Raw genomic sequence first — 18,479 nt, 5'->3', positions numbered from 1 at the left:
TATCTCTTTCTGATTCATCTGCCTTTTGAGTGTGTGCCTCATGGATAAAGACACTTCTGCTTCTTAGCGTCTTCCCCACCAAGACTTCCAGTGCAGCATTTGAAAAACTGAGAAATTGCTGGTTCTCATGTTTTTGCCTTAATCCAGGTCAGGCCCTTTTCCCATGTGACTTCCAGAACCTTTCAAAATGCAGTGCACCTCCTCTTTCAGAAGTGCAAGGTTGATTTTAACTTGTGCTATCATGCTTGACTGGCTGTTTGCTGAAATGGTCTGGACAGCAGGTCAGACCAGAATTGGTGTATTGTCTGTGCTGCAGCAGAAAGGATTTGTTAAGTTATTGAATATCGATTGCAGAAATGATATTCTTTCAATATCTGTAACGGTGTTCCTTCTTTTTCCATGCTAACACTCCATGTACTATCTGTGTCTTGCTTTAAATAATCACAAAATGAGTTATCAGGTTTCTTAATATTGAGATACATACTTAAAGAGCATCACAACAACAGGTATTAGAAAGGTATGTGATTCATTTTAAGAGGTATGTAGTTAGAAAACAGGGCTGACAATAAAACATGAAAGAAGAGTGACGCAAGAGTGCCAGATTAAATTTGCATATGTTGCAATAATTTACGGAGTTTTGTCATTGAAATTATCACTGAATCAAAATGGCTTCATTTTCGGGAGCAGAGAGAGAGAGAGAGAGCACCAGGAGACTGCTGGGAACGTAAGGTTTTTCCCACTTTAAAAAGCTTACCTCGAGCGGGAGCGATCTTCATTTATTTGGGCAGCGGTTCTGAGGAAGGTAGGACTATTACAAATTGGACGGTCTACACCTGGGCCAGACTGGAACCAATGTCCTTTTGGGTGCTTTTGCTAATGCTGTGGGGGAGGGTTTAAACTAATGTGGCAGGGGGATGGGAACCAAATATTGGACAGAAAAGAGGTAGTAACAAAAGCCTGTAGGGAACTAGATAATGGAGTCAGTCTGACTAAAGGGAATAGTAGTCGGGGAGCAGATGATGAACACAAAGGGATAGGTGGTCTGAGGTGCATTTGTTTTAATGCGAGAAGTGTAGTAGATAAGGCAGATGAGCTTACGGCTTGGATCGGTACCTGGAAGTATGATGTTGTTGCTATTACTGAGACTTGGTTGAGGGAAGGGCATGATTGGCAACTAGTTGTCCCAGGATATCGCTGCTTCATACGGGATAGAGAGGGAGGTAAAAGAGCTGGAGGAGTTACCATACTGGTCAAGGACGATATCACAGCTATACCCGGGCCCCACAGAGGACTCAAGCAATGAGGCAATATGGGTAGAACTCAGAAATAGGTAGGATGCAGTAACAATGTTGGGGCTGTACTACAGGCCTCCCAACAGTGAGAGTGAGATAGAGGTACAAATATGTAAACAGATAATGGAAAGGTGTAGGAGAAACAGAGTGGTGGTGTTGGGAGATTTTAATTTTCCCAACATTGACTGGGATTCAGTCAGTGTTAGGGGTCAAGATGGAGCAGAATTTGTAAGGTGTGTCCAGAAGGGTTTTCTAGAGCAGTATGTATGTAGTCCAACTCGGGAAGGGGCCATACTGGACCTGGTGTTGGGGAATGGTTGAAATTACAGTAGGGGACTACTTTGGAAATAGCGACTACAATTCCGTAAGTTTTACAATACTCATGGACAAGGATGGGAGTGGTCCTAAAGGAAGAGTACTAAACTGGGGGAAGGCCGACTAGACCAAGATTTGGCAGGATCTGAGGAATGTAAATTGGGAGAAACTGTTTGAAGGTAAATCCACATTTGATATGTGGGAGGCTTTTAAGGAGAGGTTGATTAGTGTGCAGGAGAGACATGTTCCTGTGAAAATGAGGAATACAAAAAGCATGATTAGGGAACCATGGATGACAGGTGAAATTGTGAGACTAGCCAAGAGGAAAAAGGAAGCGTACATGAGGCCTAGGCAACTGAAGACAGACGAAGCTTTGGAAGAATATGGGAAATGTAGAGCGAATCTGAAGCGAGGGATTAAGAGAGGACATGAGATATTGCTGCAAACATGGTTAAGGAAAATCCCAAAACCTTTTGTTCATATATAAAGAGCAAGAGGGTAACTAGAGAAAGGATTGGCGCACTTAAGGACAAAGAAGGAGAGTTATGCGCTAGGTCAGAGAAAATGGGTGACATTCTTAATGAGTATTTTGCATCGGTATTCACCAAGGAGAGGGACATGACAAATGTTGACATTAGGGATAGATGTTTGCTTACTCTAGGTCAAGTTGACAAAAGGGAGGAGGAAGTGTTGGGTATCCTAAAAGACATTAAGGTAGACAAGTCCCCTGGTCCGGATGGGATCTATCCCAGGTTTTGAGGGAAGTGAGAGAGGAAATAGCCGGGGCCTTAACAGATATATTTGCAGCATCCTCAGACACGGGTGAGGTCCCAGAGGACTGGAGACTTGCTCATGTTGTCCCCTTGTTTAAGAAGGGTAGCAAGGATAATCCAGGTAATTATCAACCGGTGAGCCTGACGTCAGTGGTTGGGAAGCTACTGGAGAAGATACTGAGGGATAGGATCTATTCCCACTTGGAAGAAAATGGGCTTATCAATGATAGGCAACATGGTTTTGTGCAAGGAAGGTCATGTCTTACCAACTTAATAGAATTCTTTGAGGACGTGACAAAGTTGATTGATGAGAGAAAGGCAGTAGATGTCATATACGTGGACTTCAGTAAGGTGTTTGATAAGATTCCCCATGGCAGGCTGATGGAGAAAGTGTAGTCACATGGAGTCCAGGGTGTGCTAGCTAGATGGATAAACAACTGGCTAGGCGACAGGAGACAGAGAGTAGTAGTAGAAGGGAGTTTCTCAAATTGGAGACCTGTGACCAGTGGTGTTCCACAGGGATCTGTGCTGAGACCACTGTTGTTTGTGATATACGTAAATGATTTGGAGGAAGGTGTAGGTGGTCTGATTAGCAAGTTTGCAGATGACACTGTGATTGGTGGAGTAGCAGATAGTGAAGGGGACTGTCAGAGATTACAGCAGAATATAGATAGACTGGAGAGTTGGGCAGATAAATGGCAGATGGAGTTCAGTCCAGGCAAATGGGAGGTGATGCATTTTGGAAGATCTGATTCAAGGGCGAACTATACAGTAAATGGAAAAGTCCTGGGGTAAATTGATGAACAGAGCAACCTGGGTGTTTCAGGTCCAATGTTCCCTGAAGGTGGCAACGCAGGTCAATAGGTTGGTTAAGAACGCATACGGCATGCTTTCCTTTGTCGTACGGGGTATTGAGTACTAGAGTTGGCAGGTCATGTTACAGTTGTATAAGACTTTGGTTCGGCCACATTTAGAGTACTGTGTACAGTTCTGGTCGCCACATTACCAAAGGATGTGGACTCTTTGGTGAGGGTGCAACGGAGGTTCACCAGGATGTTGCTTGGTATGGAGGGTGCTAGCTATGAAGAGAGGTTGAGTAGATTCGGATTATTTTCATTAGAAAGGCGGAGATTGAGGGGGGACCTGATGGAGGTCTACAAAATCATGAGGGGTATAGACAGGGTGGATAGTAAGAAGCTTTTTCCCAGAGTGGGGGACTAAATTACTAGGTGTCATGAGTTCAAAGTGAGAGGAGGAAAGTTTAAGGGAGATATGCGTGGAAAGTTCTTTACGCAGAGGGTGGTGGGTGCCTGGAATGTGTACATGGATGGGCGGGGAGCAAATGGACACAGACCCTTAGAAAATAGATGACAGGTTAGACAGAGGATCTCGATCGGCGCAGGCTTGGAGGGCTGAAGGGCCTGTTCCTGTGCTGTAATTTTCTTTGTTCTTTGTTCTTGTTCTTTTACACAAGACTTATAATATAACCACCAACCTTATTTAATATTACTTTTTTACGTTCAAATGCAGAGTTTTATGTTACTATCCACAAAAACAATTAGATTTGCAGTCAGACAAATTAAATTTTCATTGCTGAATAACATGTGTGTTATTTATCAGCTCACAAGGCATATTATATCTAAATTTGCTTCCAAATTATAAATCTTCTTATTTAGTTTTAAAATAATTAACCAAACTTTGCAGTTAATGACTCAATATACAGACAAATAGATGTTACAGCTTACAGGTAGTCAGGAAATAAATCTGTTTAATGGTAATAGGCTGCTGGCAGGGCTATTTGAGTTTGGTAACTTAAGAAAGATAATATTCATTCTTGGAAGACAGTCATGAGATGTGAATGTCTTGGAGGAGCACAAAGGGCACAAAGACCTGAATTTTGCAAAGCTGGAGAACTTGAGAAATGGTCAAACTGAGAAGAGGTTGCTGGCCTGTGGTAACACAGGGTGGGATCATGTGTGGAAGTATTAGAGTAGAATAATACTCTGTCAATCTGATAGTAATAGGTAGCAGGACCAAGGGATTTGCTGGTTTGATGTTTATGGAGAGAGAGCTGATGGGTACTGCACTGCACGTACTACTTTGGCATTGGGGAACAAGGTCTGCATTCTTAGTAAGCTTGTTGATAAGGCAGTGAGCTGAGAAAAGATGCAACCAACTCAGAGTGGAATATCAGAGATTAGTCCTTGCAGTCTTCGTGGCATTTATTCACATAGTTTAACCTGTAATAATTTGGGAAAATGACATCTAAATTAGTTGACTATACTTTAAATTATAACCAAGGTTTTTCCACTGGATGTGTTAATTTAAAATGCACATAAGTGCTGAAGACCCTAAAGCTCTGATCCAGTCATGGTACGGAAGGAAGGGGAAATGTATTTGTTGTGATAAGTGGAGCATGGCAGCAGGTTAGGCATTGTTCACACTGGATCATGAACGTGGCTTCCAAGGGAGGTATTGCTGTCTTGGAACAGCCAAAATCAAGCCTGCATTCATATATGCTTGGGACACAGTTGGGAAAAAGTCTTGAACAAGAGTATCACTCACCTTAAGGCCAAACCTGATGGAAAAGTATTTTGAAAAGAATATAGAAATGCTAAGGATATAGGATAGATATTATTAGATTAAGGCTTGAAAAATAACTGTGTTATTTAACTGCGAAGATGGATCTCTGTCCTTTTGAAGCCCACACAGTTGTAATAATTATTTAAACACAGGCTGAGATGCATTAGACAGTACTCTATGACTTAAATAGCAAATAGGTTAAGGAACAATTTGGAACACGCTTAGAATGAATTGACTTCAGTATCAAAGAATGACATCTGGAGGTACTATTGTCTGGAGATGCATGTGAGATTGGAGCTTTATTAAGTATATATTTCAATATAATGAGGCTCTTTTGGTACCTTGGAGAAAACTGCAGCTATTCATGTCTAAGGGATGTGGAGGTATTTATTATTTTAAGACATGTGAATGGATGAAGCTGTTTAAGTGAAAAGTAAGGAAAATTTTATAACATCTTTAATTCTTCCCAAAATTCTAATAGAACAGGAATTTTTTGTGAAATCAGGAATGTATTTTAGTAAATTCGGATAAATTGTCTTTAGGTAGATTTCTGCTGTTTATATATTTATTTGAGCAGACCTCAGAACTGGAAAACTAACTGTTTATTTTGGTGGTGTGACAGGGAGCTGTTACAGGTTAGTGATGCGATCAACATTGGAATTCCTATTAAAACATCACTTTAATGGTGGGACCAGGGATTGTTAGAGGTAAATGGCAAGACTCGCAGCATTTTCAAAAAAATCTGGATGAGCACTTAAATTCCGGGCCACAGTAGGCTATGGACCAAGTGCACATAAATGGTTTTAGTGTAGTTTGGTGTATGTTGCTTATCGTAGACATGGTAGGTGGAAGAGCCTGTTTCTATGCTATATGACACTGACTCTTTAGGGAAGTAAACATAACTTGTTCATGATGCTATGTTATGATTTGTCTTGATCCAATGCAATATGTTCCTAACCATATGTAGAATATGTACTGTTGGCCTAGTATTGAGTAGCAGTAGCCATATAAGTGAGTTTCACTATATCTGAATATTATAATGAGCAAAAATAAACTTCAGCACTAGTAACGGTCATTTTATAGAATCATAGAGTTACATATGAAGCTAACCTTCACCATCAATTGCAAAAAATCTGCTTTTTTTCCTTACTAAATGATGTCAAAATGTGACATTTTTGTTTCTTCTTTGGTTTTACAGTATTATCTATTTTGTTGTGGCCTTTAATAAGCTCTTGTGACTTCGGGCAAAGAATTTACAACAAGGTCAACCCAGTTCTGTACCGATTCGATTTTGGTATTAAGGACTATGTACAACATTTGCAAGCAAGACAGCAAAGTAAGAACAATTCTACCTTTACTTTTTAAGCTATGTATCAGAAAGATATATAACATATGCTGAGATTATCTCAAATTTATTACAATCTACTAATTTAATGGAGCAAAATCAATAAGCAAAATTTTATTGTGTTGTTTTTTTCTAATACACATCCTAATCTTCCTAACAATGCCAGAAATGAAGAAAGAAGTAGCATTTAAATAGTTTTTTCCCAGATCTTAGGAGCCAAATAAATTCTTTCAGCAGTAGTCACTGTTGTAATGTGGGATAAACATCACTTGGTTTGTGACAGAAAATACATAAATGACTAGAAAATAGATAAGTTACCAGATATTCTGTTTTAATGATATTAGTTTAACAGTAAATGTTGATCTAGACAATGGGAGAACTCCCTTGATCCTCCTTGACGATAGCAAATTATCAAGTACATCCATCTGAGAAGGTAGACAGGGTTTCAGTTTAACTTTTCACCCAAAACCTCTACCATGTGACTCTCCTTCATTACTCCTTCATGAAGAGTCAGCCTGAAGTGGTGTTAAAATTCAAAAGTCTGTTGATTCAGGACTTACTGCTACTACTTAGCTTTCTCACCCCAAGTATATTGTTTCACCCTGTTTCCCTAATTTACTCAGTTATTTGATGCACAGATTATGAGAGAGAGATTTGGTAGCAATATTTTGATTATGAGCTAAACCCTATTGTAGTGGGTAATTCTGTGGTATTGCAGTCTCACATCTGCTTTAGAGATCTAGGTGGTAGAGTCCATCGGTTTGGAAGCTGTCTCTAGGAGCTCCAATGAATTCCTGATACTGTTGTTCCTGATGTTGGTGTGAATTACATATTATATTTCGAGCATTGTCCAGATTTTCCATTGTCCAGATGGAACGCTGAAACCTGAGACTTCACTGGTGGTGCTGTTTTGAGGAGTTTGTTTTCCCTGCACACATCAAGAGTATGTAGTAGTGATAATGGGAACTGCAGATGCTGGAGAATCCAAGATAACAAAGTGTGAAGCTGGATGAACATAGCAGGCCAAGCAGCATCTCAGGAGCACAAAAGCTGACGTTTCAGGCCTAGACCCTTCATCAGAGACTAGTATGTAGTAGCTAGATTAATCTCAATATTTCAGGCAAAATCCTCTCAACCTCCCAGAGGTGGACATCTCCCACATTAATATGATTCTCCTGACTCAGATTGAGCAGAAGTACACCACTGTTGAATATACCGGGGTGTGTGAGGTAATGCCCAGTGTGCTGGCTTTGCTGTGCCTCATGGCATGTATGAGTTTCTGAAATTAGATTCACTCACAACTTGACCATTGCTCCAGTATTCTGGGAAATGTTTTCAGTGGATTAGTGTACCATCAAGAGTGATGCTGAGAAATGTTGTCACCAGGTGAGCGATTGCCCATAAAACTTGAATGAGTTTCTTACCTGGCCTCTGAGTTGTTCAGTTGTAAGTTTATGTTTGGTCTCCCAATGTAGAGGGGTCCATATCCTGAGCGCAGCAAATGTGATATACCAATTTGAAAGAATGAAAGGTAAATCACTGTTTCAATTCCATAATGTATTTGCCCTTGGACAGTTTTTTTTATTCATGGGATGTGGGTCCACAGCCATGCAAGCCATCGAAGTAAAGATAGTTTCCTTCCCTAAAGGACATTAGTGAACCAGGAGGGTTTTTCTGACAATTGACAATTTTTCAAAAATTGAATTCAAATTCCACTATCTGCCACGGTGGGATTCGACCCAAGAGAAATGAGATGAGGTAAAAGGACAGATGTAGTATCTTCTATGTTTACCATAGGTGTCATGGTGAAGGGAGAGCATGTGACTACATAGTGAACTATGTTGTCATTGGAGGGAACAGTCCCAACACAAAGAGGAAGGCAGGGGAATATCTGTTTTGCGGTTGCATTACGATAGAGCTGTCAAAAACAGTAGAGGATGATCAGTTGAATGCTGTGATTGGTGGGCTGGAAGATGAGGACAAGAGGTTCCCTCAGTTTTCCGGTTTCCAAGTTTCTCCATTCTCAATGCACAGGAGGCCCATTCTCAATCTGTTCTGATGACACAACCTTCCACACTATCACTTCTTGACCCCACCACCCAAGACATTTTTCCATCCCCACCCCTGTCTGCTTTCCAGAGAGACCACTCTCTCCGTGACTCCCTTGTTCGCTCCACACTCCCCTCCAACCCCACCACACCCGGCACCTTCCCCTGCAACCGCAGGAAATGCTACACTTGCCCCCACACCTCCTCCCTCACCCCTATCCCAGGCCCCAAGATGACTTTCCACATTAAGCAGAGGTTCACCTGCACATTTGCCAATGTGGTATACTGCATCCACTGTACCCGGTGTGGCTACCTCTGCATTGGGGAAACCAAGCGGAGGCTTGGGGACCGCTTTGCAGAACACCTCCGCTCGGTTCACAATAAACAACAGCACCTCCCAGTCGCAAACCATTTCCACTCCCCCTCCCATTCTTTAGATGACATGTCCATCATGGGCCTCCTGCAGTGCCACAATGATGCCACCCGAAGGTTGCAGGAACAGCAACTCATATTCCGCTTGGGAACCCTGCAGCCCAATGGTATCAATGTGGACTTCACCAGCTTCAAAATCTCCCCTTACCCCACCGCATCCTTAAACCAGCCCAGTTCGTCCCCTCCCCCCACTGCACCACACAACCAGTCCAGCTCTTCCCCTCCACCCACTGCATCCCAAAACCAGTCCAACCTGTCTCTGCCTCCCTAACCTGTTCTTCCTCTCACCCATCCCTTCCTCCCACCCCAAGCCGCACCTCCATCTCCTACCTACTAATCTCATCCCACCTCCTTGACCTGTCCATCTTCCCTGGACTGACCTATCCCCTCCCTACCTCCCCACCTATACTCTCCTCTCCACCTATCTTCTTTTCTCTCCATCTTCGGTCCGCCTCCCCCTCTCTCCCTATTTATTCCAGAACCCTCACCCCATCTCCCTCTCTGATGAAGGGTCTAGGCCCGAAACGTCAGCTTTTGTGCTCCTGAGATGCTGCTGGGCCTGCTGTGTTCATCCAGCCTCACATTTTATTATCTTGGATTCTCCAGCATCTGCAGTTCCCATTACCTCTTCTGGAATAACTGCCTTTTTCCTCAACCAAAGATTCTAAGTTAGGTTGTACCAATTGCCTTTTCAAACTTGAACGACAAAAAAAACTTATTTGCATACATTTGTACCAAGTCTGAATAATTTGTTTCAAACATTGACCTTGTTTGGCTGAGTTGTTAAATGCTAAAAATGAATGAATCAATAAAGTTGTTGGTCACTACTTATGAAGCTACTTTTCTGTCAAAATGTCCATTATTGATAAATTTTTGAAAATTACTAATTTTTCATTTCAGTCGTTCCTCATGTTGACTTCTTCCTTCTTTTGAACTTTGTTATCTAAGGGGCAAATTAGTTTTTCTATGTCACTTGCTACACTTACCTGTTGTATGTTTTGTCTTGTAGTGAAGCACAAGGAATTGGCTGAAAGAAAGTCAGAAGATGAGAGCGAAGTGGATACATCTGCTCTTTGTCTCAAAGTTTGAAAATGTTTCCTATTTTTTAATTGTTTATAGGATATAAATGTCACTGGCAGGGTCAGCATTTGTTTCCTAATCCCAAACATCATTGAGAAGGTGGCAAGTGAGCTGCCTTCTTAAACTACTACAGTACATGTGCTGTAGGTACAACTATAGTGCTGTTAGGTTTGGAATTCCAGGTTCTTGACTTAATGATAAATGAAGGGAAAATGGGTAATTTCAAGTCAAGATGATAGGTGTCTTGGATTGGATGATGTTCTGCAAGTCTGCTGCTGAGATTTTCTTTCTAGACTAGAGATCTTGTGTTTAGGAAGTGCTGTTGAAAGAGGCTTAGTAAATCGTTGCAGTGTGTAGAGTGGTTGCAGCAAAGGAGGTGGCTAATTTGATTTGTCTGTACTGGCCCTTTGCGAGAGTCTTGCTCTCCTACCCTTTCCTTCTTAACGTGCATACATTTCCTCGTACGCTACCGATTCAATTCTCTTTGGAAAGTCACAATTGATTCTGCCTCCAGTGCACTCTTAGGCAGTGCATTCCAGACCTAAATAACTCACTGTGTAAAGGATCTTATCCCATGTCACTGCTTCTTTTGCCAATCGCATTCAGCATCCATACACCAATGGAAACAATTTATGCTGTCTACACTGTCCTGACCCCTCATGATGTTGAATACTTCTGCCAAATGTTTTTAACCCTCTTTTTCCGAAAGAAGAACACCAGCTTCTCCAAGTAATCGACATAAGTCCCTCATCCCTAGAACAATTCTCTCAAACCTTTTTTGCACATTCTGTAATGCATTCTCGTCCTTCTAAAATTGTGATGGTACACATTGTTGCCACTATGTGCCTATGATGGATGATATATATATTTAAGGAAGCAAATGGCATGGTGATCAAATGAGTACTTGACTTATATACACCCCAACCTGAATATTTATGTTACGTGATCTGCAATAAGCATAATTGAATTATAAGAGCTACATTTGATGACTGTATAGCTGCTAAATAATATTAGTACATTGGCATGACCATTTAGTATGCTGCTATGAGGACTTGGAGCATGTTGGAAAGACAGTTAAAATATCATGGATGCTGCCTGACTGCAGTGATCTCCATCGCATTTTGTATCATCAAAATTTAAAAGATTTTGCTTACATTCTCTCAGTACCACACTAAGAGAATTTTGAAAACAGTAGTCACCACTGTGATTCCAGTTGATGAATCAAATTCCGAAATCTGCAGGTTGAGCTTGTGCAACCATTGGCATTCCTGCAGAATAGTTTTTCTAGAAAATGTGGGACATCTATGATTTCGACTGGTTGACCACTTCGCAGAACATTTACGTTCTACTTGCAAAAAAGACCCTGAACTACCTGTTGCCTGTGCAACACCAGCCCATTTACCTCAACAGTATTCTCTCTAGAAAATGACAATGTTGTCGAGGAGAATACTGAGATAGAGGCTACTAGACTAGGTGGGATTAAGGTTCACAAGGAAGAGGTATTAGAAATCCTTCAGAAGTGAAGATAGATAAGTCCCCTGGGCCCGGTGGGATTTATCCTCAGATCCTCTGGGAAGCCAGGGAGGAGATTACCGAGCCTTTGGCATTGATCTTTAACTCGTCATTGTCTACAGGAATAGTGCCAGATGACTGGAAGATAGCAAATGTGGTTCCCCTGTTCAAGAAGGGGAGTAGAGACAACCCTGGTAATTATAGACCAGTGAGCCTTACCTCAGTTGTTGGTAAAGTGTTGGAAAAGGTTATAAGGAATAGGATTTATAATCATCTGGAAAAGAATAAATTGATTCGGGATAGTCAGCACGGTTTTGTGAAGGGAAGGTCGTGCTCACAAATCTTATTGAGCTCTTTGAGAAGGTGACCAAACAGGTAGATGAGAGTAAACCAGTTGATGTGGTGTATATGGATTTCAGCAAGGCGTTTGATAAGGTTCCCCACAATAGGCTATTGTACAAAATGCTGAGGAATGGAACTGTGGGAAATATAGCAGTTTGGATCAGAAATTGTCTTGCTGAAAGAAGACAGAGGGTGGTAGTTGATGGGAAATGCTCATCCTGGAGACCAGTTACAAGTGGTGTACCGCAAGCGTCGGTGTTGGGTCCACTGCTGTTTGTCATTTTTATAAATGACCTGGATAAGGGCGTAGAAGGATGGGTTAGTAAATTTGCAGACGACACTAAGGTTGGTGGAGTTGTGGATAGTGACGAAGGATGCTGTAGGTTGCAGAGAGACATAGATAAGCTGCAGAGCTGGGCTGAGAGGTGGCAAATGGAGTTTAATGCAGACAAGTGTGAGGTGATGCACTTCGGTCGGAGTAACCGGAAGGCAAAGTACAGTGCTAATGGTAAGATTCTTAGCAGTGTAGATGAGCAGAGAGATCTCGGTGTCCATGTACACAGATCCTTGAAAGTTGCCACCCAGGTTGACAGGGCTGTTAAGAAGGCGTACAGTGTTTTAGCTTTTATTAATAGAGGGATCGAGTTCTGGAACCAAGAGGTTATGGTGAAGCTGTACAAAACTCTGGTGTGGCCGCACTTGGAGTATTGTGGACAGTTCTGGTCACCGTATTATAACAAGGATGCGGAAGCTCTGGAAAGGGTGCAGAGGAGATTTACTAGGATGTTGCCTGGTGTGGAGGGAAGGTCTTATGAGGAAAGGCTGAGGGACTTGAGGCTGTTTTCATTAGCGAGAAGAAGGTTGAGAGGTGACTTAATTGAAACATATAAAATAATCAGAGGGTTAGATAGGGTGGATAGGGAGAGCCTTTTTCCTAGGATGGTGACGGCGAGCACGAGGGGGCATAGCTTTAAATTGAGGGGTGAAAGATATCGGACAGATGTCAGAGGTAGTTTCTTTACTCAGAGAGTAGTAAGGGAATGGAACGCTTTGCCTGCAACAGTAGTAGATTTGCCAACTTTAGGTACATTTAAGTTGTCATTGGACAAGCATATGGATATACATGGAATAGTGTAGGTTAGATGGACTTGAGATTGGTATGACAGGTAGGCACCACATTGAGGGCCGATGGCCCTGTACTGTGCTGTAATGTTCTATGTTCTATGTTCCTCCTGACCACTTTCCAAGAGCCCAAACATACCATCCTGGTGAAGCAACACTTCAACTGCACTTCCCAGAATCTAGACTACTACATTCGCTGCTCACAGTGTGGTCTCCTGTACATTAGGAAAACAAGGCGTAGACTGGGTGACCACTTCACAGGACATTTGAGTTCTGTTCACAAAAAATACCCTGAACTACCTGTTGCAAGCCACTTTAATGCACCACTCTGTTCCCTGGCCAACAACTCTGTCTCTGGCTTGCTGCATGTTCCAGCGAAGCTCAATGCAAGCTGGAAGAACAACACCTCATTTTCCACATGGGGACCCTGCAGTCCTCTGGACTCAATATTGAGATCAATAATTTTAGGGCCTGAACTTATGTCCAGTTCTGGACACCTCATTATAAGAAAGATGTGGAAGCTTTAAAGAGGGTGCAGAAGAGATTTACCAGGATGCAGCCTGGACTGGAGGGCAGGTCTTATGAGGAAATATTGGGGGAGCTAGGGCTTTTTTCTTTGGAGCGAAGAATGAGAGGTGACTTGATAGAGGTTTACAAGATTGATGAGAGCCATAGATCAGTGGATAGTCAGAGACTTTTTCCAGGGTCGAAATGACTATTACAAGGAGGCATAATTTTAAGGTAATTGGAGAAAGGTATAGGGGAGATGTCAGAGGTAGGTTCTTTACACAACAAGTGTTGGGTATGTGAAATGTGTTGCTGGTAGTGGTAGTGGAGTCAGATACTTTTGAGACTTCTGAGCGACTGTTGGATAGGCACATAGGCACATAATAGGTCGGCACAACATCGTGGGCTGAAGGGCCTGTACTGTGCTGTATTGTTCTATGTTCTATGAACTCTCCCATGTCGCAACCTGGGAAATTCAAGTAAGGAGGAATTATGCAAACAGAAAGTGATGAATCAAAGCACAAACAGAATTATTTTCAGGAGACGTTTGAAAGAAGAAAGGGAATTAGGCAGGAAGTTCAGGATGATAAACAAAATTGAGTGGGCAGTGATGATTGAACTGGCTTTGGAGCAGCTATGGCTATTCACAAGTTTCTCCGAGATCAGTGGTGGGTAACAGCCAAGAAAGGTTTTTAAAGTGAGAACAAGGATGTTAAAGCAGTTATTTGGGCTAGAGCAATTTGCAGAAGAGGAATAATGACTGTTACAAAAACCTTATGTCCTGGTTTTTCTACTTTCATTTTGTAGGTCAGCAGTTCAGGAGCTGGCAAAGAACTGTGTATTTCTGACACTGAACCTTCAGAAACATGGACAGAAAATGGAACCTTTAACTTGTCTGGAGGTCATACCCCACAGACAGATGCCTCAGATGGTACAGTGAATTTTTGTTAATATTGAAAATATAAAATAAAGACCATGTTATGAAATAAAGCAAATTAAAACATAATATGAGTTTTCAACCTTTATGATGTTTTGTAGAGAAGTGGAGATGCCACAAATTTGAGGAAGGACTTAGCCTTTGAAGATATTTTCCATGATGATTTTGCTGGAATTTTTAAATGGAAGGAGCAAAAATGTGCTGTTTAATGGTTGGTGGTGTCTTGGGAATGCCAAGTTCACAGTCATGAATGTGTGTTAATTAGCCAGTAATTTAGTTAATTGTATAGACAAATCAAACTTGTTCAGAATTATTGTGACTAGCTTCATGACGGAATTGTATATTGGCAGGTTGAATAGTTTACCTCCATGTCAAATCCTAAGGAATTGTGTCTTTAATTGAGCTATTAATAGCAAGGCATACATCTGTCAAGCCTTCATTGTGGGAAAAAGCCAATCTCAGAAAAATTGCACTGATGTGTTCTCTTTTCATAACTATTAAGTTCTGTCCTCTTTCACGACATACGGCATATATATTTTCTTTTATCTTCTGAATTTTTTTTTCGTTAAATGCTTATTCATTGCCTCCATTCTGATGGTTTTCTGAACCTCAAGGAAGATTTTTTTCATCTTTGAGCAAACTTCAAAAACAAAATATAATCTTAATCAACAAATACTTTTAAAATACTTTTAAGAATTTTTTTCATTGGGATGTGATCATCACTGCAAGGGCAACATTTTTGCCCAATTCCTAATTTCATTCCAAATAGCTGAATTATATTAGTGTTCTGTTTTAAGTCTCCCATGTTTAATCTTTAATTTAGATCTAGATCGTCCGAGTGATCCCGAGGAAGCATTTACTAGAGATCTTCCGGAATTTCCTTTGGTTGATTATAAGGGAACAACAGATGGTGATGACTCAAGTATTGGCATCACTACTCCTCCAGTTCCCAGTCTAGAACCCAATGAAGTAGATTCATATCAGGAAGGCATACAAACAGGAATTGCTGTTGCTGGACTTCCCTTGAACTTGCCCAATGAGCGGACCTTCAACCTGATCAGCACTATGGCAAGTGATGTAATTGCTACAGCAGTGTCTTCTGCTATAAAAGGCCAGTTTCAGGCCTTTGAAACCAACCTGACCATGCCACCACAGCTGAACTCAAGTGAAGACACTGACACAGAAGAGGCTGATGACTTTGAATTGCTTGACGAGTCTGAGTTGGAACAAATTGAGAGTGAATTAGGACTGGATCAGGGCCAAACAACAAATCAACAAGCCAAAGATGGCAAGTCAGGCTTTCTGTCAAACCTATTGGGTGGTCATTAAACCTGCTTTCAGGGCTGGAGAATAAACATATAGACCATATGTGAATAACAAAACAAACATAAAGTGCAAGTTTATTTACTATCGTTGTTCCCAAAACAAGAGACAAATCTCATAAATATGATGTGGTGAATATTGAACTAGGTGCAGCAAAGAAAGAATGAGAAAATGGAATAGAGCTGCACAGTTATCATCATTTAATAATCTAGTTATTGAAGGAACTGATTGATTTGTGCTGTTTGGTAAAATGGGCCACCTATTCTGTGTGCGTTGTCTGTGTATAATCTTTATGCCTTGAAATAACAGCATGGAAATTAATCCTGTCTTGTATATCTGAGTTGTTAGCAAATAGCTTTAAACATATTTCAATTGACATGTACTTGCAAATCTGAAAGTCAGATATCAAACATTTTTATTTAAGATTTTTATCCTGTGGGCAGAAACTGGCAATCAATAATTAGCTTCTGACTGTGCTTTGCACCAAATTGACAGCTGAAGAAGCAGAGTACTTTTCAAAAAATACTTGTGGTATTTTAGATATCCTGGAAAGTCTAGTCCGCTTTGAAGCCCCTTTTTTCACATGCTTGAGTAGACATATTTCACAGGTGAGGACATCAATCCTTGCTTGTATTTTAAAAATATGTAAAGCTGCTTGGATACAGAATTGGCTGGCCAACAGAAGACAGCGAGTGGTAGTAGAAGGAAAATATTCTGCCTGGAAGTCAGTGGTGAGTGGAGTTCCACAGGGCTCTGTCCTTGGGCCTCTACTGTTTGTAATTTTTATTAATGACTTGGACGAGGGAATTGAAGGATGGGTCAGCAAGTTTGCAGACGACACAAAGGTCGGAGGTGTCGTTGACAGTGTAGAGGGCTGTTGTAGGCTGCAGCGGGACATTGACAGGATGCAGAGATGGGCTGAGAGGTGGCAGATGGAGTTCAACCTGGATAAATGCGAGGTGATGCATTTTGGAAGGTCGAATTTGAAAGCTGAGTACAGGATTAAGGATAGGATTCTTGGCAGCGTGGAGGAACAGAGGGATCTTGGTGTGCAGATACATAGATCCCTTAAAATGGCCACCCAAGTGGACAGGGTTGTTAAGAAAGCATATGGTGTTTTGGCTTTCATTAACAGGGGGATTGAGTTTAAGAGTCGTGAGATCTTGTTGCAGCTCTATAAAACTTTGGTTAGACCGCACTTGGAATACTGCGTCCAGTTCTGGGCGCCCTATTATAGGAAAGATGTGGATGCTTTGGAGAGGGTTCAGAGGAGGTTTACCAGGATGCTGCCTGGACTGGAGGGCTTATCTTATGAAGAGAGGTTGACTGAGCTCGGTCTCTTTTCATTGGAGAAAAGGAGGGGGAGAGGGGACCTAATTGAGGTATACAAGATAATGAGAGGCATAGATAGAGTTGATAGCCAGAGACTATTTCCCAGGGCAGAAATGGCTAGCACGAGCGGTCATAGTTTTAAGCTGGTTGGTGGAAAGTATAGAGGGGATGTCAGATGCAGGTTCTTTACGCAGAGAGTTGTGGGAGCATGGAATGCGTTGCCAGCAGCAGTTGTGGAAGCAAGGTCATTGGGGTCATTTAAGAGACTGCTGGACATGTATATGGTCACAGAAATTTGAGGGTGCATACATGAGGATCAATGGTCGGCACAACATTGTGGGCTGAAGGGCCTGTTCTGTGCTGTACTGTTCTATGTTCTATGTTCTATGTTCTAATCTTTACTGCACTTCCTGCCTTATTGAATTACAGATTGAACTGTGAGAAGAAATACATTAAAACTTAGTTCACATCACAGTATCAATTAAATGTAATGTTTTTTAGGTTTGATTTATACTTTAAAAATTCTCCTGTTTACACACCTCACATGGATTTATGGGTCTTACTCTGAAATTAATAAGGCAAATTTATTTTGTAATCGGAGCAAAATATACATTTTTTGCCAATTGTGGGTCAGTGAATCCCAGTGCAGCCACTCTAATCCTTGTTAGATTAATTTTATGCTCGGAAGATTGTTAAAATTATGCAATACATATTCTAAAACCTTCAGCTAATTCATATTAATTGTGTCTTTGCCTATCAATGCCCCTTATGCGCAAGGACACACATGAGAAACTAAGATTTTCATCTATATTTATTTTTTCCACTCTGGTTCATCCCATGTTTAGCAACTTCTTACTTCTTTAAAAAACAATTTCATGCTTACTATTTAAGTATTCTCTCAGAATTGTAGCTGGCAACACACATTTTCCCATTATACTTCATGCTGAAACAAAACAAGAAGTGATTCTATCAGGTTAGTGGCCAATTCATCACTTACTCCTGAGAATTCTCTGTTAATGGAGAGAACTGTAATTTGAATTTCTATGATCCTTCTAAAGATAATTGAGTAGCTATTATTTTGTTGACTAATATTGGATGATTTTATCTGTCAACAAGACTTTTGTTCTCAAGTCATCAAAACTTGCCTTTTCTTGGATACAGAAAAATAGAAACTAAAACAGTTGATTTTACAGCCTGTTTTTATGGATATATTGATTTTTGTTGACTGGAATAATGTTTAGTGATATTTTTAATATTTGGATAAAACAATTTAAACAAGTTCAGTTTTGTATTCATCGAGTCAGTGATTCTACATTAAGGAAGAGATCATGTTGGTTCGTTAATCTATCTTATTACCATGTGAATACCTAAAGCCTGTATTTATTTTTAGAACATAGAACATAGAACAGTACAGCACAGAACAGGCCCTTCAGCCCACAATGTTGTGCCGACCATTGATCCTCATGGATGCACCCTCAAATTTCTGTGACCATATGCATGTCCAGCAGTCTCTTAAATGACCCCAATGACCTTGCT

General features: G+C 41.1%; 1 protein-coding gene across 1 annotated transcript in view; it reads left to right on the top strand.

The window, feature by feature from the left end:
* The window catches only part of retreg1 (reticulophagy regulator 1), a 69,697-nt gene extending 53,133 nt beyond the window's left edge, over positions 1 to 16,564 (top strand). The window contains exons 6-9 of the mRNA XM_059653788.1: positions 6,162 to 6,299; positions 9,798 to 9,871; positions 14,159 to 14,282; positions 15,112 to 16,564. Coding sequence (XP_059509771.1) covers positions 6,162 to 6,299; positions 9,798 to 9,871; positions 14,159 to 14,282; positions 15,112 to 15,617 — 842 coding nt within the window. The 3' untranslated portion in view covers positions 15,618 to 16,564. The remainder of the gene's footprint in view (positions 1 to 6,161; positions 6,300 to 9,797; positions 9,872 to 14,158; positions 14,283 to 15,111) is intronic.
* The last annotated feature ends 1,915 nt before the right edge of the window (positions 16,565 to 18,479 follow it).

Source organism: Stegostoma tigrinum, chromosome 2 (assembly GCF_030684315.1).
Source record: "Stegostoma tigrinum isolate sSteTig4 chromosome 2, sSteTig4.hap1, whole genome shotgun sequence".
Lineage (NCBI taxonomy): Eukaryota > Metazoa > Chordata > Chondrichthyes > Orectolobiformes > Stegostomatidae > Stegostoma > Stegostoma tigrinum.
The sequence above is the reverse complement of the archived record's forward strand: the minus strand, read 5'-3'. Positions and strand labels throughout refer to the sequence as shown.